Source organism: Rhinopithecus bieti, unplaced genomic scaffold (assembly GCF_001698545.2).
Source record: "Rhinopithecus bieti isolate Rb0 unplaced genomic scaffold, ASM169854v2 scaffold_57210, whole genome shotgun sequence".
NCBI lineage: Eukaryota > Metazoa > Chordata > Mammalia > Primates > Cercopithecidae > Rhinopithecus > Rhinopithecus bieti.
The window spans coordinates 603,139-624,887 of NW_016823439.1; the positions used below are offsets into that span (position 1 = coordinate 603,139).

General features: G+C 43.7%; 1 protein-coding gene across 1 annotated transcript in view; it reads right to left on the reverse strand.

Annotated features, from left to right (window-relative positions):
- The window catches only part of TEX14 (testis expressed 14, intercellular bridge forming factor), a 113,613-nt gene that overhangs the window by 15,060 nt on the left and 76,804 nt on the right, over window positions 1-21,749 (reverse strand). The window contains exons 16-25 of the mRNA XM_017861563.1: window positions 16,328-16,453; window positions 16,013-16,098; window positions 14,239-14,520; window positions 12,633-12,733; window positions 9,738-9,857; window positions 7,805-7,844; window positions 5,420-5,501; window positions 3,298-3,360; window positions 2,285-2,412; window positions 1,038-1,243 (exon numbers count right to left, since the gene is read on the reverse strand). Coding sequence (XP_017717052.1) covers window positions 1,038-1,243; window positions 2,285-2,412; window positions 3,298-3,360; window positions 5,420-5,501; window positions 7,805-7,844; window positions 9,738-9,857; window positions 12,633-12,733; window positions 14,239-14,520; window positions 16,013-16,098; window positions 16,328-16,453 — 1,234 coding nt within the window. The remainder of the gene's footprint in view (window positions 1-1,037; window positions 1,244-2,284; window positions 2,413-3,297; window positions 3,361-5,419; window positions 5,502-7,804; window positions 7,845-9,737; window positions 9,858-12,632; window positions 12,734-14,238; window positions 14,521-16,012; window positions 16,099-16,327; window positions 16,454-21,749) is intronic.

Sequence of the window (21,749 nt, forward strand, 5' to 3'; positions counted from 1 at the left end):
AGTGGTGGGATTACAGGTGTGAGCCACCACATCCGGCCTGGGAAGCCTTCTTATCCCTGACTGCCTCCTCAGCACTCAGTACTTACCGCTGTGTTACATCAGCCCTGTCTTTCTCACTAGACAGTGAGTTCCTTAGAGGTAGGGATTATGTCTTATTGACACTGGGATGCCTTGAAGAGGGCCTGACATGGTGCCCGGCACTTAGAATCTCCCCAGTTAATGGTTTGTTAAATGAAAACATAAAATTCCTTGTCATTTCCCTACTTCAAAGTGAGACCTTTTTTGAGCCAAATGCCACAAAAGTTGACAATTTTTCATAAAGGAACTTGTACTTTTCTTTCTTTCTTTCTTTTTTTTTTTTTTTTTGAGACAGGGTCTCACTATGTCGCCCAGGCTGGAGTGTAGTGGTGCAATCACAGTTCACTGCAACCTCGACCTCCTGGGCTCAGCCTCCTCAGGCTCCTCCCACCTCAGTCTCCTGTGTAGCTGAAACTACAGGCACATGGCACCATGTCCCGGCTAATTCTCTGTATCTTTCATAGAGATAGGGTTTCGTCATGTTGCCCAGGCTGGTCTCAAACTCCTGAAATCAAGTGATCTGCCTGCCTCAGTCTCCCAAAGTGCTGGGATTATAGGCTTGAGCCACCGTGCCTGGCCAGAACTTGTAGTTTTCCTGAAGAGGCTACACATATGAGAAAGGGAGAGGAAAAGAAAAAAAAAAAAAGGAGGAAGAAGTAGAAGAGGAGAAGAAGGCAGTACACCATTAAGTGTTTTTCCTGTAGGTTATTAGTTCAGGAGTTCAGGAAACAGTAGAGATCGATCAAAACTCTCAGGGAAGTAACCAGGAGAGGCTTTAAGGAGGAAGCAAAACTTAAGCCTCCCATAACATAGACTCAAGAGAGGAGTCCCAGGGAAGCCAGGAGAGGACCCAGCTTATTTCTTGCCTTCTTAATGAATTTGGAGAAATCTTGGCAGTTTGGGTCACTGGCCCTTTGGGCTGACTCCATGAGTTTGTAACGTGGAATTGATATACTTACAAGACCAGGCAGTCTTGAAGGGCAAGTTTCAGAGGCAGTAAGGAGAGAATCCAGTTTCTTTACTCTCTCTCGGACACTTATAAATTCATCAGACAAAGTCTGAATAAATTCTTGACTGTTCCAGCAAGAGGCAGACTCTGTCTTAACCTGAAATGTGATATTTTCAATGCAGTCTTTATATTGACTGGCAGCTGAAGAAACTGATCCTGTTGGAGAAAAGCGGGAGGTTACTGTCTGAATCCTTTATATTATTTCTCTTTTTTCCCTTTTTCCCTTCGTTTTTGTTTTTTTCTGCCCCAATATGATGTGCAGAAATGAATCCTTTATATTAAAAAAACAAACAAACAAAAGAAAACATCCAAACCCACAAACCTATACCTATACTAAGGATTTTCCAAATTGCTAATAACTAAAATAAGGCCAGGTGCGGTGGCTCACGCCTGTAATCCCAGCACTTTGGGAGACCAAGGGGGGCGGATCATGAGGTCAGGAGATTGAGACCATCCTGGCTAATATGGTGAAACCCCGTCTCTACTAAAAATACAAAACATTAGCCGGGTGTGGTGGCGGGTGCCTGTAGTCCCAGTTATTCAGGGGGCTGAGGCAGAAGAATGACGTGAACCCGGGAGGCGGAGCTTGCAGTGAGCCGAGGTTGCACCACTGCACTCCAGCCTGGGGGACAGAATGAGACTCTGTCTTTAAAAAAAAAAAAAAAAAATTACTGAAATAATCATTGACCTGAGACACAGCTCCTCATGGTGTAAAATATAATAGTCTCTAAACTTGTCCTCTAAACTTTATCAAAATAAAATAAAGGGAGATTTTTTAAACCACAAATATATTGGAAGTAAGGCCACTAAAGACAGGATATTTGATGCTGGTTGCATATGGTTGCAGGACTTAAGAACTACATAAAGTTTAAGCACAAGGTACTGTTTTAAGTTGCAAACTCTACAAAGCTCAATGTTTTTGTTCTAAATTCAGTAGCGCTTAGAGGAGACCTAGTATTTGCATGGCTTTACCACTGCAGTTCTAACCAAAACCTCCTAACGGCTGCCCAATAATCACCACCACCATCACCCTGCCCCCTTGGCTTACAATGGGATTACCCAGCTTTGGCCCTAAGGAAAAACCTTTGCACTGTGACAACACAGCCATCAGCTGTGATCCCACAGCTTGGCTTCCCAGAGCCAATGGGCTGGGGCCGTAAGTTCTTCTCCCCAAACACTTCTTTTCCCTGTGATTACCTGGGCTGAGTGGAGTGCTGACACTGGTAGGTGCATGGTTTATTTTGGGTGTTTTGCATGAAGCTTCCTTAAAAGAGCTGTCTGGTTCATAGGAGATACTAGACAGGTCTTGAATGTCTGTCAATGATCTAAAGAATTAAGAGCACACAATAACGATGAGAAGATGACTAGAAAAATCAAACAATATATTCCTGACAGGTATTTTTTAAGTATATTCTTAGCAAAATTTTTATGTGGCAATAGGCCAGAATTAGAGAATATCTTAGAACATCTTATATATCTTAAAGAGAATATTAGAGAACATATTTAAAAGAGATTGTAACTTTTTTTTTTAATATTCTTTATTACCACAGAGTTTTTTTTTTTCTTTTTTTGAGACGGAGTTTTGCTCTTGTCACCCAGGATGGAGTGCAATGGCACGATCTTGGCTCACTGCAACCTCCACCTCCTGGGTTCAAGTGATTCTCCTGCCTCAGCCTCCCAGGTAGCTGGGACTACAAGCGTGTGCCACCACGCCTGGCTAATTTTAGTATTTTTAGTAGAGATGGGATTTCACCATGTTGGCCAGGCTGGTCACGAACTCCTGATCTCAGGTGATCAGCCCGCCTTGGCCTCCCAAGGTGCTGGGATTATAGGTGTGAGCCACCACACCTGGCACCATAGAGACTTTCTTTGCCAGATATTGTAACTTTAAACATATCAGCAGCTTAAAATAAACTATTTACATAGATGAAATATTCCATATTTCCAGGATATTTATGTGGAAAATAGATTTAATCTACCTTAAGCGTAAACTTATTATTATTATCGTCACTACATTTCCTTGAATGTAAGCTGCTATTAGTTATAAATCACATCACCAATTTGATAACAACTTTTTGGTGAAAGCAGCAGCATACTCATATTAAGTCTACACATAAAAATGGAAAGATTCTTACAAACAAGAATATACTATTCCCTTAAAACCAAGACTTTACACAAGCATCCCTAGGCACTCTCTTTGGTGATCATACATGTCTTTCTCTTTCAGTTCCTTTAGTGACTCTTTTGATGTCTCTTCTTGTTCATCTTCAGTACTGTGAGAAAGAAAGCAAGAAAATTACATAAATCCCCTCTGTGTTCCTTAACTTGGTACAAGGAACCAGTTGATCAGCCCAGTGTGAGACACAGAGGAAAGGGCACTAAGCTCAGGAGTAGAAAGTATGAGTTCTGTGCTGGGCACAGTGGCTCATGCCTGTAATCCCAGCACTTTGGGAGACCAAGGCAGGTGGATCACGAGGTCAAGAGATTGAGACCATCCAGCCAACATAGTGAAACCCCGTCTCTACTAAAAATACAAAAATTAGCTGGGCGTGGTGGCATGCACCTGTAGTTCCAGCTACTCAGGAGGCTGAGGCAGGAGAATCGCTTGACCCTGGGAGGCGGAGGTTGCAGTGAGCTGAGATCGCACCATTGCACTCCAGCCTGGGCAACAAGAGTGAGACTCTGTCTCCAAAGTAAAAAAAAAAAAAAACAGTGTGAGTTCTGGTTCTGCCTGTACTACTAGCTGTAAGTTCTCTGACGTGTCTGGGCCTGGGCCTCAATTTTCTCTCCAGAGATTGAATAAATACTCTCTAAGGGTCAGCTCTGAAATCAGTTAAAGACTCTATACGACCGTGAGCAAGTTCATGAGAAAATCAACAGAGCATAGGAACTTTGCTGGGAGGTGAGATATTGGAGCAAAGGGGCACAGTCACGAGGCCTTAGCACCTGTAAGAAGCTTCCTGGTATAGTGTACTAGGAGAGGCCAGAGAGGCTTGTACCAAAAAATGGCCAGAATAGTGAAGATAAACTTGACCCGTTTCTACTTTAACCAATACTTAAGATTCAATTTCAGTACTCACTGAACATTAACTATAAGGCAGATCCCATGCTAAATCCTTCCATATGTTTTTGCTTTTTTTTTTTTTTGAGACAGAGTCTAGCTCTTGTTTCCCAGGCTGGAGTGCAGTGGCACGATCTCGGCTCACTGCAACCTTCGCCTCCTGGGTTCAAGCGATTCTCCTGCCTCAGCTTCCCAAGTAGCTGGGATTACAGGCATGCACCACTAAGCCCAGCTAATTTTTTGTATTTTTAGTAGAGACGGGGTTTCTCCATGTTGATCAGGCTGATCTCAAACTCCTGACCTCAGATGATCCGCCCGCCTTGGCCTCCCAAAGTGCTGGGATTACAGGCGTGAGCCCCCGTGCCTGACCTTCACATTTTTAATCCTTGCAAAATCCTGTGAGACCAATGATATAAATGAAAGATCACGGATTTGGGGTTGAGTTGTGACTTTATTCCGTTCCCAAAAATGTTTGTTTCTCCTTCTAAGCACATAACAGAACAGCACTTTTTGGCCCTCTTGATTTACATAAATGACCACAGGATTTGTTTTAACCAGTAAGATATGAGTGAAAGCGATGAGTCACTTCTGGGCAGAAACTTTAACAGCCAGTACACAACTCACCATTTTCCATTTTTCCTGCCTTAGCAATCAAGGAAGCAAAAAAATCATACAGTAAATAACTTTTTGGGACTGCTTTTCCTACTCAGCATAATTCTCTGGAAATTTAGCCAAGGTGTTGCATGTATCAATAGTTTATTCCTTTTCACTGCTGAGTAGCACTCAATGGTATGGATGTACCAAAGTCTGTTTAATCATTTACTTGGTGAAGGACATCTGGGTTTCCAGTGTGGAGATATTATAGATAAATTTGTTATAAACATTCCCATATGTATTTCTGTGTAAATGTAAATTTTCATCTCTCTGGGATAAATGCCCAGGAGTTATATTATTACTTTAAGTTCCTATTGTCAACATTCTCAGTAAGGATTCTTATCCCTACTTCACAGATGGGAAAATAGAATAGAGTGGTTGAGAACCTTGACAAGGTCACATGAACAGAAAGTCAGAGTCAGGATCTAAGTAAAGGTGATGACTCTACCCCTCAAATTCTACTGCACAAGTATAACAAAGCTAAGCTGCCCAAAGCTAACTTTGATAAGATAGTAGCTAACACATTTGAAGACAAGCAATATATAAACACGGGGCATTATCACCATTTAACACCACATCTGTGAGTCTGAAACTGGATAAGATAAAACAGCCCATACCTTCGTATAGGTTGAAATTGAGACCTGGGCAAAATCTCAGCATTCTTTCCAAGAATTTTTCTCATCTGGAACTTTTCCTCACCTGAAAGCATAAAGTAATTTTTTTTTAACTGATCTTTGTCAACCCAAATTATTATCATCATTCCCTAGAACGTCCCTTCGTCTGCTCCAGAATTAGAAATAATCTGGATAAACAAAGTGCTGCCCTAATTGGGTTTGGATTGAGTGCTGTAGAAGAGGTTTTTACTCTGAAAGTTTATTTTCCTTGCTCAGAGCACAGAACTATATATTCTGACACTCAGAATACAATCAAGTTATTTACTGGCCTTTCAGTTATAACCACAGTTATTTCTGGAGACAAATGTTTTGTCTTTTTAAGAAGGCAAACTGACCGGGTTCCTGTGAACAGACACCAGGGGGCGTTGAAAACAAGAACTGTTTGTTAACTAAACAATCCCGAACTATGCCACTTGGCCACCAAACACCACCTAAAGAGTAGGGGCGGGGGTGGAGTCTTGAGTACTGAGGAGCTAATTCAACAGTCTTCTGTTCTCCTTGGCATCAAGTTATTTGAAGTTACTCCTCCCCAATTCTCAGTAAGATGCTTTGCTCCAGGCAGGCGGGGCCGGTATCCATTTTCCTTCCCACCACTGTACTGTCCTAGCTTATAGAGAAGGGGGCAGACGGAGCATCCTTTGCTTTGCAGACCTCCAGGCAGGCAGGGCCAGTATCCATTTTCCTTCCCACCACTGTACTGTCCTAGTTAATAAAGAAGGGGACAGATGGAGCATCCAGCCCTGTTTCCAAATGCCCATGACTCCCCCACCCCCATCCCATTCCTTAGGTCCAGGTGGTCTGGTAGACACTAAAAAGGCCCACCAGAACAATGCCACCTTTCACAGTTACCAAGTAGCTCTGAAACTCCACCAGTGGAGAGACATTAGGGGTTCCTCTTCCTCTGACACTCTTTTAAAATGATAAATATCCAGAAAGCATAAACTAATTCCTAATAAGCAACATTTAGAGCTTAGAGACTTTAGAGTCAGACCCTCTCCTTTACTTTACACCAGGCGAAAGTGGGGCCCTGGGGTGAAGTGACTTGCTGAAGTTTATGCAGAAAAAGTCAGTGGCAGAATGGGGCTTGGAACCTAGCACGCTGCATCCTGTACCCCTGTTGTATCCTCTGATGTGGAAGGGGATATACATCAGAGCACTAGATGGAAAAGGGGGTAGAGAGGGGCAGAAAGAAGTAAATGGAGTAGAAATCAGAGACTTTTTCACATACTTTAGATGTCTGTATCAAACTAACTCTGGTTATCTGACCTGTCTGCCCTAAACTTTTCCATCCCACTCAACTCACCTCCAAATACAAGTTAAGTGGCCACATACAAGGCAGGTCCAAAAAAGAGGCTCTGCAGGAAGAGGTGGGTGGCCCAAGGCTCTGGAGACTTTCAATACATATTATGCTGAGACTTTAACTGTTCATCTAAAAGCTTACAGCTTCTTAAAACACTTCCAACTCTGGCAGGGGCCTACACAAGGTTACAGTTGGAAGCTGGAGTATGCAGTGGAGGAAGCGAGTAAGTTCATAACCCCACCTTCTTTGGGTTTACAGGGTTGAGACATGACCATGGATAGTTACACAGGTTGGTAGGTGGATAACTCTAGTTTTAAAATAGATGAGTGCATACCTTAAAAGAACAAGAGTACACAATTCTAAAAATGTAACAAAGCCAACAGTTAACTTATATCTGTCTGGTGACACATCCCTGGCTACGGATCCAAGGCTACCTTCTCACCTAATAGAAAGCCCCTGCTAAGTTATACAGAACCCAAGGCCTCCCAAGTGGTAGATGTTAAGTTGAATCTGCATTGTTAGCTGTTACTAACTCTTTGCTAAGATGCTAAGCAAGCAAAGGAAAATGCTGGTGACACTGCCTTCTGGGGAGAAGAAGAAACCTAGTTCTAATTTTGTTATGTCAAAAACTAGCTATGTAGCTTGGGCAAATCCCCCAGGTCAGCTTAGCAAAGATAACTGTGCACTTGCTATGTGGCACACCAAGGAGCCTGAAAGCTTGAGAGACCAAAGGGGGAAAAAGCAGTGACTGCAACAACATATGCTATAAAAATGCAAGGGGAGGTATAAATAATACAACACATGGATGTCATGAGGTTGGTGAGGAGCAAGGGATTTGTTCTCTTGAGGAGAAATCATTGAACCTTGGTTTTCTCAACCATATAATGAAAGGTTTGGACGAGGCTGTCCCTCAGGATCCCCCCAGCTCTAAATATCTGTGATCCAACAGAAGAAAGTGAAAGGAAGTGATTCTCAAGGAATCTTCTGTAAGGGCTTATTTCCAGAGACTTGAGGTTGGGCAAATGCACCTTGTATTCCTTCAAAGTCCTCTTCTATGGGACTCGAGGTCTAAAAATGAACAAAAGAAAGGAGGTTCACTGGAGGCAGACATATTAAAAGGTCAATAATTTCTTGATGTTCTTAAATCTTGAAAATCTTCATAAGATCCCTGCGTCTTTATAGAAAAAGTACAAACTTGCTTCCCAGACATTAAGTACTTATTTGTACCATATGTCCCCTCCTCAGTAAGTCCTCCCTCACCTCCCATTGTGAAGAGGAATTATGTGACTCCCCCACCTTATATCACTATCCCTGTTCATCCCAATCTTCCAACAAAGATGTTTTGGTTCTTGGGAGCTTTATCAAAAGAGCTAAATAAAGTTTAAAAGCTGGCCTGGTATGCGGAAGTACTCTGTGAGGTAAGAAGTCAGAATGCTGGTTCCTTTTGGAAGAGGCAGTGACTGGATGGGAGCACAAGGGGTCTTTTGGGGACTAGTAATGTTTCATTTCCTTTTTTTCAAACAAGGTCCTGCTATGTTGCTCAAGCTGTTCTCAAACTCCTGAGCTCAAGCAATACTCCCACCTCAGCCTCCTAAAGTGTTGTGATTATAGACATGAGCCACCACATCAAGCTGAAATTATATATATTTTTTTTGAGATGGAATCTCACTCTGTCACCCAGGCTGGAGTGCAGTGGCACGATCTCAGCTCACTGTAACCTCTGACCCCCGGGTTCAAGCAATTCTCCTGCCTCAGCCTCCCCCCGAATAGCTGGGAATACAGGCACATGCCTCTGCACCCAGCTAATTTTTGTATTTTTAGTAGAGGTAGGGTTTCACCATCTTGGCCAGGCTGGTCTTGAACTTCTGACCTCACGATCCATCCACCTTGGCCTCCCAAAGTGCTGGGATTACAGGCGTGAGCTACTGTGCCTGGTCTGAAATTATATCTTTGATGCATCCTAGAATTCTTATCAGTCAAATACTGTGATTGACACATCCAATCCTCCCTTTTTCTCCACCCGACCTTTCATATTGGTAAAAGATCCCAAAAAGGTGCCAGGTTAGCAGGGAGGTAGGGTAGAAAATAAGTAAATAAGAGAATCCAACAAAATTCATTTTAGAAATGAAAATACTCTATACAGCAGGTTCTTGTAAAAGCTAGGCAGATTCCCAAGAAAACTTGGTATATTGGACAGTCTCATATTTGTTGCTGAACCCTTGCCTCAATCTTGGCTCTCCCATCACTAAAGCTTGTCAGGCTGGAGTTAATTAATTCCGTACATCTGCAGAACACCAGTCTTCCTCAGAGACAGGAATGATAGCCTCGTCCCTTCCCAACAGGAAGAATATATGAATTAGGTAGCATGAATAAAAATGTTTTGATCTAGGCACGGTGGCTCACACCTGTAATCCCAGCATTTTGGGAGGCCGAGGCGGGCGGATCACAAGGTCAGGAGTTCAAGACCAGTCCGACCAACATGGTGAAACCCCATCTCTGCTAAAAATACAAAAATTAGCTGGGTGTGATGGCGCACACCTGTAATCCCAGCTACTCAGGAGGCTGAGGCAGGAGAATCGCTTGAACCCAGGAGGCAGAGGTTGCAGTGAGCCGAGATTACACCACTGCACTCCAGCCTGGATGACGGAGCGAGACTCTGTCTCAAAAAAATTTTTTTAAAAAATAAATGTTTTGAAAAAAAAGTACAAAGTGCTGTATAAATGCAGTAACCAAATTTGGGGAGAAACTGCACATGACCTCCCATTCTCAAAAATAAAAAATCTTTCAGACGTTTTTTCAAAACACATGAGCGCATAGGTTCATATCACACTCCTGACACCAAAAAAGGTATAAAAAACCCTGGTATACATTATATACTTTGATATGTAAGCTATTTTTCTCAATAAAATAAGGCAATGGAGAAAGGTGAAAATGTACTTTACCCTGAACTGCGTTTTTTACCTCTAGAGCTAAGTTTTCTTGAGCAGTCGAGGAGTAAAAATATTCATCGTCTGGAGTTAAAAATTCATTTGTTATGTCCTCAGAAGACTCTGGTGAACAAGTTGATTGCATGGACTGATGCTGTTAATAATGTAGGAAATCACTTTTAAGTTGCTGTTCATTGTAACCAAATCCCTTTATAGTTGGATGCAGTGTTAACAATGGGGTTACCTAACACTACCCAGCAGTCAGTGTGACACTCTGAGCTGACTCTCCCTACCTCTTTGTGCATGTGCCTCTGCCTTCCCTTCCTGGTGGGGAAAAGCAGCTGTGAACTGCCTGGAGTAGCATGAAAGAATGCTAATCCTGAGCCTCAGCAGCATCATCTGCAGAATGGGTGGAGATGAGGTGACCTTCCTGTTCTAATATTCTAAATAAGGAGAAAGGCCCTAGTCAACTCAAGTTGAGTACTGAATTTAAACACCCTGATCCCTCATAGGCAGAGACATAGCCCATGTGTTGGCATCATCTTACAGATGAAGAGGCTACGGCTACTCAGAACCTGTGAGACTCTCGCGTATTATAGGTTAAAGGCAAATGAAGAAGCATTTTAAAAACAGCAATGTACTCTCAATAATAAAAAAAAAATAGTAAAAAGCAGCAAATTTATATTTGTTTATTTATTTTTCTGAGACAGAGTCTCGCTCTGTCACTCAGGCTGGAGTGCAGAGGCATGATCTCGGCTCACTGCAACCTCCACCTCCCAGGTTCAAGTGATTCTCCTGCTTCAGCCTCCTGGGTAGCTAAGACTACAGGTGTGTGCCACCATGCCCGGCTAATTTTTGTATTTTTAGTAGAGACAGGTCTCACTATGTTAGCCAAGCTGGTCTTGAACTCCTGTCTTTGTGATCTGCCTGCCTCAGCCTCCCAAAGTGCTGGGATTACAGGCGTGAGCCACCATGCCCAGCCTGCAAATTTCTGTGCCTTTTTGAGACAGAGTCTTCCTCTGTCACCCAGGCTGGAGTGCAGTGGCATGATCTCGGCTCACTGCAGCCTCCGCCTCTGGAGTTCCAGTGATTCTCCTGCCTCAGCCTGCCAAGTAGCTGGGATTACAGGTGTACGCCAGCACGCCTGGCTACTTTTTGTATTTTTAGTAGAGATGGGGTTTCACCATGTTGGCATGGCTGGTCTCAAACTCCTGATCTCAAATGATCCTCCCACCTCGGACTCCCAAAGTGCTGGGATTATAGGAGTGAGCCACTGCGACCTGCCTGCAAATTTATTTCTTTAGCATCTCTGTTCCACCCCTTTTTTCCTGCTTATTTTGCAATATTCAGGACCTGATTACCATATGGCCAAACAAACGGCTCACTTCAGTCTTTTTTTTTTTTTTTTTTTTTTTGAGACAGGGACTCATTTGGTCACCCAGGCTGGAATACAGTGGCGCAATGACAGCTCGCTGCAGCCTCGAACTCCTAGGCTCAAGTGATCCTCCTGCCTCAGCCTCCCGAGTAGCTGAGACTACAGGTGCACACTATCATGCCTGGCTAATTTTTATTTTATTTTATTTAGACAGGGTCTCACTCTGTCCCCTAGGCTGGAGTGCAGTGGCGTGATCATGGCTCACTGCAGCCTCAACCTCCCCAAGCTCAGGGGATCCTCCCACTTCAGCCTCCCAAGTAGCTGGGACTACAGGCATGCACCATATCCAACTAACCTTTCTATCTTTGGTAGAGATGGGGTCTCGCCATGTTGCCAAGGCTGGTCTCGAACTCCTGGACTCAAGCAATCTGCCCACCTTGGCCTCCCAAAGTGCTGGGATTACAGGAGTGAGCCACTGTGCTCAGCTGATTTTTACATTTTTTGTAGGCAGGGTCATATTATGGTGCCTAGCCTGGTCTTGACCTCCTGGCTTTAAGCGATCCTCCTGCTTCAGCCTCCCAATGTGCTGGAATTACAGGTGTGAGCCACTACACCCAACCTTCAGTGATCTCTTGGCAGAGATGTTGTGACTAATTTCCTCGGACATGGCTTTTTGCCACATGCTTCCCTTCCTGTGCACTTAACAGTTGCTCCTCTTTATCTCTCATCAAACTGAATTTGAGTCCTGGCCTCCTGCAGACATTCCCCACTTTTCTGCCTAGGCCTGCTTCTCCAGCTCAGCCAGTATGCTTAATATGACTGTTCTTCCAGCCCTCAAGTCAGAGAAAGAATAAGCTGATCTTATGAATGGTTCGTATGCCATGATTAAATATAATAGGTCAAAAGACCTTACATTTTATCACTATGGTATTCATATATTGTATCATTCTCAATTGCTGTCTATATTCTTTAAATGATTGCAATCCCATGTCAATGACAATAAAAAAAATTTGGTTTCTTAGTCTGGCTGCGCTATGGCCTAGAGTGTGTTAAAGCCCTGAAGCAAGGCTGTAACTGCAGTGAAAATGCAAATGGATCCTGCTGAGGCGCAGTTGTCAGGCACAAACACATCACTTCCACTGAGCTGGGAGCTGAGTTTGGCCCTTAGAGGATATTCCAGGTGAAGGTACTCTCATAGCAACCCTGCCCTTGCTTTTCCTACTCCTAACTGACCTCAGTCATCTGCCGGGGAAGGAGCTTTGCTCCAGTTTTGTTTACCCAACTATACCAGAAACTCACATGCAAAAGCTGAATCTGACACTTTTCTGTACTCTCCCAATCTCCAGGATACACAATTCACTGAGTTGAACTGACGTTTTAAAAAGTATCAGACAGGAGGAGAGATTATTTTATTCATGTCAGTGACATGAAGGCACATGCTCCAGCCAAAAATAACTACTATAGGTATTATTTTGGTGTCATAACACACAACAACTCAGATCTATCTTATTAGATCCTTGGGTTCAACTTGGCTTTCCAGGCAGTATTACTTACACTGTAAGATTTCTCAACAGCCACTAATGCGTCAGAACTTGCTTGAAAGGCTTCACTATACTCTGGTTGCTCCTTTTGTCTGGGAGATGGGTGCCTGATACCTAATGATTGTAACACAGTCAGGGCCAAAGTTATTCAGTGATATTCAGACAACAAGGAAGAGCATAAAGGTGGCATGAGAGAAGAGATGAATACATATTCTGCCAAGAGTGGCCATGTCCCATACCTTAGGTTCAGTCCAGAGAGTAGAGACTGTCAGTTTAGCCTGACCCCAAAATGCAGCCCTGGATCATCTGCCCACCCATTCGCGAGTGATGCTTGACAAGAAACAGATTCTAAATACAACTAATACCCAAGTCAATAGATTTTCTGCCTAAGACAAATGACAATTTTAGATGTATCTTTCTTTTCTTTTCTTTTTTTTTTTTTTGAGACAGAGTCTTGCTTTGTCACCCAGGCTGGAGTGCAGTGGCATAATCTCCACTCACTGCAAGCTCAGCCTCTCGGGTTCACGACATTCTCCTGTCTCAGCCTCCCATATAGCTGGGACTACAGGCACCCGCCACCGTGCCTGGCTAATTTTTGTATTTTTAGTAGAGACGGGGTTTCACCGTGTTAGCCAGGATGGTCTCGATCTCCTGACCTCGTGATCCGCCCGTCTCAGCCTCCCAAAGTGCTGGGATTACAGGCGTGAGCCACCGCGCCTGGCCAGATGTATCTTTCTTTAACTTATAAACAACTGTGAAACAATATCCCATGCCCTGATTGTAAGCAAATTATCAACTGAAAATATATGGCCTTCATTTTTTTAACCTGTAAATCTATAAACCGATGACAATAAATGTCATGTGTCTCTAGGTTCCTCCAGCATAGACTCTCTGGAGGGAAAATTTAATGCCAGCTTAGAATACATTCTAAATAAATTCTGAGAGAATTTATTTCCAGCTTAGAATACAATGCAGAGACATAGGCAGTAGGCAGTGGTGGCCCACCTCTATCCCCAGGTAAAGAAGGCTCAATTCCTTGCCAAAACCAGGGTCAGTATGTGATTATTTTACTTCCTTTGGACAAAGGGGCCTGTTTCAGTAATATAAAAACTGATCAGTGTCTGTATCTGTTTGCCTGTGGGAAATGCAATGAGATACAGGGCTATACTGCCTTCCCCTGGAATTCAAGGTTTCCAGAAGAGTAGGAAAGTAGAGAGGACCAAACCAAAAAAATACGCCGGAAGGTTTACTTTTTTGAGAGCTGATAACTTTTTCTTATTTTTATTTTGAGACAGGGTCTCACTGTCACCCAAGCTGGAGTGCAGTGGCGTGATCACAGCTCACTGCAACCTCCGCCTCTCAGGTCCAAGTGATCTTCCCACCTCAGCCTCCCGGGTACCTGGAACTACAGGCGTGTGCCACCACGCCCAGCTAATTTTTTTTTTTTTTTTTTTTGTAGAGACTAGGTTTCATCATGTTGACCAGGCTGGTCCCAAATTCTTGGGCTCAAGTGATCTGCTCGCCTCACCTCCCAAAGTGCTGGAATTACAGGCTGAGCCACCTCGCCCAACTGATACTTGATTGAGTTCATCTATCCTGATTCCCGCAAGTGAACTTACTGGTGAAGCTTCCAGGCCTGGGCTGTTTGTCATGCTGGTCACTGTCACAGTCATTGTTGCCCGTGTTGTCAAACTTGGCATTTCCTCTGGGCGCATCATTTTCCCTATGATACTCAATAACTCGCTGCCAATCCGTGTTTTCAGGGCTCCCAATGGGAGGCTGCAGCAGGGCGTCGGGCTCATTTTCAGCCTCGCTCTCTAAAGTCAAACTACTCTGAGGATGCCAAGGAGGTACTGTGAGCTGTCCAGTAGCTGCTTTCTCTGCCATTTCTTTCACCTCCACTGGGCACAAGAGAAAACAGCATTTAAAACATCACTGTAAACACTGGAAACACAGGCTTTCATCTAAAAGAAATACACAATACTATTATAACTCATACTGTAACAATAATTGCCTTTTTACAGTTGTATCATCCTTAGCTTGCCCTGTTTGGCTTGAATGGGAGGCGAGGGGAGAACTGATGACAGAGAGAAGGGAATTTCAGTTAGTTATCCCAAACAACAACCCTTGTTGTTGACTTCCAGGGTGAAAGGCAGCAAAAAACTTACAGATAGACCCTCTTCCTGTGAAGTTTTAACAGGAAAAATGACATTTAAAGTTCCCAGTGTGTAATAATAGAAAGGATTCTATTTGAGTTTGTCTAGTCTTTCCAGACTACACCGAGCTCATATTTTTGGAGTGCATACATATATGCATGTTTTCATTTCAAAAGTTGTGGAACACTTCTGCTAATGTCACTTACGACTAGTATTAAAAATAGACATATCCTTTAAGCCTCTAAGAGAACACTGATACAAAGGATAATGCCCACAGGATATGAGAGTGACACTGCGTACTCTCCACTTTAATAATGCTATACAGTAAATATCTATGTAGCAGTTCCTCAAATAATGTCATTTTGTTCAATATTGTTTCATTGTAACTCTGATGAGAAAAAAAAAAAAAAATTCCCAGCTGAGGCCAGTGTCTGTGTGGCACCTGAGTATTCTCCCTATATCTGCGTGAGTTTTTTCCAGGTAGTCCAGTTTCCTCCCACATCCCAAAGATGTGCACATTAGGTGAATTAGTGTGTCGAACTGGCCCCAGTCTGTGTGAGTGGGAGTGTGTGAGTACAGTCTGCAATGGAATGGTGTCTGTCTAGGGCTGGTTCCCTCCTTGTACCCTGAGTTGCCAGGATAGGTTCCAGCCACCTGTGACCCTGAACTAGAATAAATGGGTAATTACTTATCTTACCTGTTTTTATTAATCTCTCTTAAATGTGTACATAGCTCACATTTATTTCAATGTTTAATATTAGAAGTGTTCTGGTCTTTATTTAGAAGTATGGTGATGTATTTGTGACCAGAAATATGCTGTAGGAACTTAACTCTTGTTTATATCAATTAGCCCATGGTAAATTTGGTTTTGTTATACATCATTTTGCTTAAAGTCGTAGTTTGCTTAAAGTCATTGTTGTTTCCTATTAACAGTATTAAGTGAGGACTTATTGTATTGTGTACTGTTTTATTACATTTCTTATACAATATACATTTATATAATAGGAATATTTCCTATAAAGTCTAGAAATTAAAAAAAAAAGCATTTCCCTTCTGAAGTCTATAGTCAGAAGGGCCCTGCTTTTAAAATGAAATATAATAAAAGAAAAAAAATTCAAAAGGACATTGCTACGGTTCTAAATGTGCAACACAGGTTGTATACTTAGAAATATCAACCACATTAGAAATATACTTTAAATTTCATTTTGTCTAACAAAACCCATGACTTTATACTCACTTTTCCATTTTAAGTGTACCTCTCCATCATCTTTATTTCTGGACTCTGCATTATAGATTTCAGAAGAAACAGGATCCACACTCATCCTGAATTGCATGGGTTTTTTGGAGGTAGGGGGAGCAGGGTGGACACAAACACATCAGTTTGCTCAAGTTCCCGACAGAACTGAAAGCCCACTAGCCCATCCAGGGGACCTGTTCCCTACTCTCTGAGCCATTCCTAGAGCTGCACTGACCCCTTTGCACCAGCAGAGGGTGCCAGAACCCGCCCCCATCCCTGCCCCACCACCAGTTTCCAGCCTGCAAGGATCCTTACCTGGTAAAATCCCAGTGAGAGTTGGGTGATGCAGAAGGTCCCTGCAGGTGGCTTGACAGAGTGAAGAGTGCACTATTAAACTGTGTGGCTTTGGCTTGGGCAGTGGACTCTCTAGGTTTTCCTCGGCTAAGAAATGAAAGGACTGAGCTATAAGATCTCTAAGAGTATTTTTAGTTTCTAAGTTTAGATTTCAGGATTACAAAAGTGCTCTTGGGAGATTTTCAGAGGAAGAAGAAACCCACAGTTGAAGCACAGTTTCACAAGACAATCCCTGGGCTGTTGCAGAGCCTCCCCTGCAAATGCCACAAATCACAGATGATGGTTCAGGTGAGGGTTCTGCTCCTGCCCTTCCATCAGAATTCTCTGGTAACAGGCCCACCTTCATATCTGTGACAACACAATTAACATCTGTAGTTGTTGAGACAGAGTCTCAGTCTGTTGCCCAGGAGTACAGTGGTGCAACCTCGGCTCACTGCAACTTCCGCCTCCTGGGTTCAAGCGATTCTCATGCCTCAGCTTCCCAAGTAGCTGGAATTACACATGCACACCACCATGCCTGACTAATTTTTGTATTTTTAGTAGAAAATCATGTTGCCCAGGCTGGTCTTGAACTCCTTATCTCGAGTGATCCACCCACCCCGGCCTCCCAAAGTGCTAGGATTACAGGTGTGAGCCACCATGCCCGGCCTAACATTTGTTAAAAACAGTCTTAAGGCATCAGAGATCCTGAAGAACATTCAGAAACCTTCAATCTAGTCCTACTGAATTCTAGAACCTGACCTAGCACTAGGTTACTATCTGACTTTAGCAAACATCAATCTGTCCAGGCCAAGGCTTCCTCATTTGCAACATAAGGGAGTCTTTTTTTCCTCTAAATATCCCATAACTAGCCAGGCATGGTGGCTCAGGTCTGTAGTCTCAGCCATTTGGGAGGCTGAGGCAGGAGGATTACTTGAGCCCAGGAGGTCAAGGCCAGCTTGTGAAACATAATGAAACCCTGTCTCCAGAAAAAAAAATAAAGTTTATAAATATCTCATGAACATGTACATTTTATCATCTATTCAATTAACTTTTCAAAAACGCATGATCTGACTAGGCGTGGTAGCTCAGGCCTGTAATCCCAGCACTTTGGGAGGCCAGGGTAGGCGGAGGCCAGGAGTTGAGGTGAGCCTGGCCAACATGGGGAAAACTCTATACTACAAAAACAAAAATTAGCTGGGCATGGTGGTGCATGCCTGTAACACCAACTACTCAGGTGGCTGAGGCATGAGAATTGCTTGAAATCGGGAGGCGGAGGTTGCAGTGAGCTCAGATCACACCACCACACTCCAGCCTAGGTAACAGAGCAAGACTCTATCTCCAAAGAAAAAAAAGTGTAGGCTGGGTGCAGTGGTTTATACCTGTAATCCCAGCACTTTGGGAGACCAAGGCAGGTGAATCACAAGGTCAGGAGTTCAAGACTAGCCTGGCCAACATGGTGAAATCCCCATCTCTACTAAAAATACAAAAATACAAAAAACAAAAAACAAAACAAACAAAAAACAAAAACACGCTGGGTGTAGTGGCGAGCGCCTATAATCCCAGCTACTCAGGAGGCTGAGGCAGGAGAATCTCTTGAACCCAGGAGGCAGAGGTTGCACTGAGCCAAGATCAGGCTACTGCACTCCAGCTTGGGTGACAGTGCGAGACTCGTCTCAAAAAACAAAAAAAAAAGAAAAAAGAGTGTGTGCTCTGTGGCACACATATGAATTCCCTGTTATCCAGAATGTCCTATTCCCCAGCTGGACCAGAAAGCAGAGAGACTGCTGAATTAGAGAGGGCAGATCTGATCAGCTTCCTTTTTAAAAAATAAATTTTTTTCAGAGACAGGGTCTGACTCTGTCACCTAGGCCGGAGTGCAGTGGCACAATCACAGATCACTACAGGCTCAACTTCCCGAGCTCCAGAGATCCTCCCACCTCAGCCTCCCAAAGTAGCTGGGACCACAGGCACCTGCCACCACAGCCAGCTAATTTTTGTATTTTTGGTAGGGATGAAGTCACACTATGTTTGTTGCCCAGGGTGGTCTCAAACTCCCAGACTTCAAGCGACCCTCCCACATTGGCCCCGTAAAGTGAAACGAGATTGGCCGGGTGTGGTGGCTCATGCCTGTAATCCCAGCACTTTGGGAGGCCATGGCAGGCAAATCACAAGGTCAAGAGATTGAGACCATTCTGTCCAACATGGTGAAATCTCGTCTCTACTAAAAATACAAAAATTAGCTGGGCATGGTGGTGCATGCCTGTAATCCCAGCTACTCAGGAGGCTGAGGCAGGAGAATCACTTGAACCCGGGAGGCGGAGGTTGCAGTGAGCCGAGTTTGCACCACTGCACTCCAGCCTGGCAACACAGCAAGACTCTGTGTCAAAACAAAACAAAACAAAACATGAACTGAGATTGCACCACTGCAAGGAAGCCTGGGCGACACAGTGAGACCCTGTCTTAAGTAATAAAAAGAATCCTTAAAATCTTCAAAACCTTTGACCAAGTAATTCTGCTTCTGAGAATCTATCCTGAGGAAATAATCCAAAATGCAAAAACGAAGCATTATTTACAAGTAACTGTGTCCCTATTCATAATAGAATAAAGAATGAAGCAACCTAAAATTCAACCATAGGTGAAATCCAACTATTTTTGTTGTTGTTTGAGACAGAGTCTCATTCTGTCGCTCAAACTGGAATGCAGTGGCATAATCATGGCACTGCAGCCTTGACATCCCCAGGATCAGGTGATCCTCCCACCTCAGCCTCCCAAATAGGGGAGGGTATGGGTCTACAGCTGCGTACCACCATGCCTGGCTAATTTTTTGTAGAGATGGTGTTTTGCCATGTTTCCCAGGGTAGTCTCCAATTCCTGGGCTCAAGTGATCTGCCTGCCTTGGCCTCCCAAAGTGCTGGGATTCCAGGTGGGAGCCACCTTGCTCAGCCCATCAATTTCAAAGTAAGTTTACAGGTTGTTGTCGTTGTTGTTTTTTAATAACATAGAGTAATGCTTACATTCTAATGTAAAGTGAAAAATCAGGATATAAAATTGCCTACACATATCATAAATGTCACTTTTTTTAAGCATACAAAAAGACTAGATGAACAGGTAGAAAAATGTTAAACTTTTCTTTGGTCTGTTTTTTGTACTTCTGAGGGAAGAGGGTGCCAAGCAGGGGAAGTCACAACAACTACAGGTTTTTCTTTGTCATCTAATGGCTATGTCATTCCATCTGCTTCTATAAGTGGTGTAAGTGCCAAACACTCTGATGCTAGCTAGGTAGTTCTTCATTATTCCCTTCATAGGAATAAAATACACTGATCTAAAATATCTGGCTGAATGCGGTGGCTCACGCCTGTAATACTTTGGGAGGCTGAGGTAGGTGGATCACCTGAGGTCACGAGTTTGAGACCAGCCTGACCAACATGGAGAAACTCTGTCTCTACTAACAAATACAAAATTAGCCAGACATGGTGGTGCATGTCTGTAATCCCAGCCACTCGGGAGGCAGAGGCAGGAGAATCACTTGAACCTGGGAGGCGGAGGCTGCAGTGAGCCAAAATCATGCCATTGCACTCCAGCCTGGGGAACAAGAGTGAAACTCCACTACAAAAATATAAAAAATAAATAAATAAAATCTCTGGACATTTTCCTTCATTCTCCCTCATGTACGTATTTGCCAACATGAAACAGCAAACCCGTCATTAGTCTCAATCACCACTAGGGGGAGGAATAAAATTTTGTTTTTTTTTTTCCAGGAGAACTGACTTCAAAGTTGTGGATGAGTGCTACCATTTATCCATACAAAAAAAAAACCCCTAAAACTGATATACTAGTCTGCCTTGAAAAACATGTATTGGCTGGGCGTGGTGGCTCACGCCTACGATCCCACCAGTACTTTGGGAGGCCGAGGTGGGTGGATCACCTGAGGTCAGGAGTTCAAGACGAGCCAGGCCAACAGGCCCATATCTACTAAAAATACAAAAAATTAGTCGGGCGTGGTGGCAGGTGCCTGTAGTCCCAGCTACTCGGGAGGCTGAGGCAGGTGAATGGCGTGAACCTAGGAGGCGGAGGTTGCAGTGAGCCAAGATCACGTCACTGCACTCTAGCCTGGGCAACAAGAATGAAACTCCGTCTCAAAAAAAAAAAGAAAGAAAGAAAAAAAAAAACATTTATTGCCCTGTATAGGCAATAAAAGGGTGATATGGTCAGGCATGGTGGCTCACACCTATAATCCTAGCACTTCGGGAGGCCGAGGCAGGTGGATCACCTATGGTCAGGAGTTCAAGACCAGCTGGGCCAACATGGTGAAACCCTGTCTCTACTAAAAATACAAAAAATTAGCTGGGCATGGTGGCACATGACTGTAGTCCCAGCTACTTGGGAGGCTGAGGCAGGAGAACTGCTTGAACCTGGGAGGCAGAGGTTGCAGTGAGCAGAGATTGTGCCACTGTACTCCAGCCTGGGCAACAGAGTGAGACCCCGTCTCAAAATAAATAAAATAAAATAAAAAATGAAAAAAGAGGATAACTGTTAAGCAGAGAATTTTAAAACAGTAACAAAACTCAGTAAAAGTTGGCCTGCATTTTATCATCATGGGCCAGATATTCTAAATAATATCAGTAATAACATCCGCCTTCCAATGGGGCAGACCTCTCCTACCCCATCCGCATCTTGACATCGCTGGGCCTCAGGAAGTTTACATCACTGGGCTTGAGCGTCACACTCTGTAAATTGACAGGCTAATTCATGTCTAAGGGATCTTCCAACTCTAAGATTCTATAATTCAAGAGGCAGCCAGCTCTCTGAGTGTGAACTTGTTCAAATTCATTAGTTCATTCATCCCCTCATTCCTTCACTATTTATTGAGTTCCTTCTATGTACTGGTCATCATGCTAGGTGCTGGGACACAGGAGGAGTCAGACGACAGCCCTGTCCTTAAGGAGGAGCCTCTCTGCAAGCTATACCTCCCAGCCAGCTCCTATGGTGTCTGCTCACCTCCTCTGAGGGGTTTTCTTTGATCCACCAGGTCCCTCAGTCCCCAACTGGTATTTGAGCTACTTATGGGCAGAGTTTGTGGCTTATTCATCATCAGAACCCAGAGTCTAGGCGAGGTGCAATGGCTCAAGCCTATAATCCCAACACTTTGGGAGGCCGAGGCGGGCGGATCACCTGAGGTCAGGAGTTTGAGACCAGCCTGACCTACGTGAAGAAACCCCATATCTACTAAAAATACAAAAAATTAGCCAGGCATGGTGGTGCAAGCCTGTAATCCCAGCTACTCGGGAGACTGAGGCAGAGAATCACTTGAACCCCGGAGGTGGAGGTTGTGGTGAGCTGAGATCATGCCATTGCACTCCAGCTTGGGCAACAAACTCTGTCTCAAAAAAAAAAAAAAAAA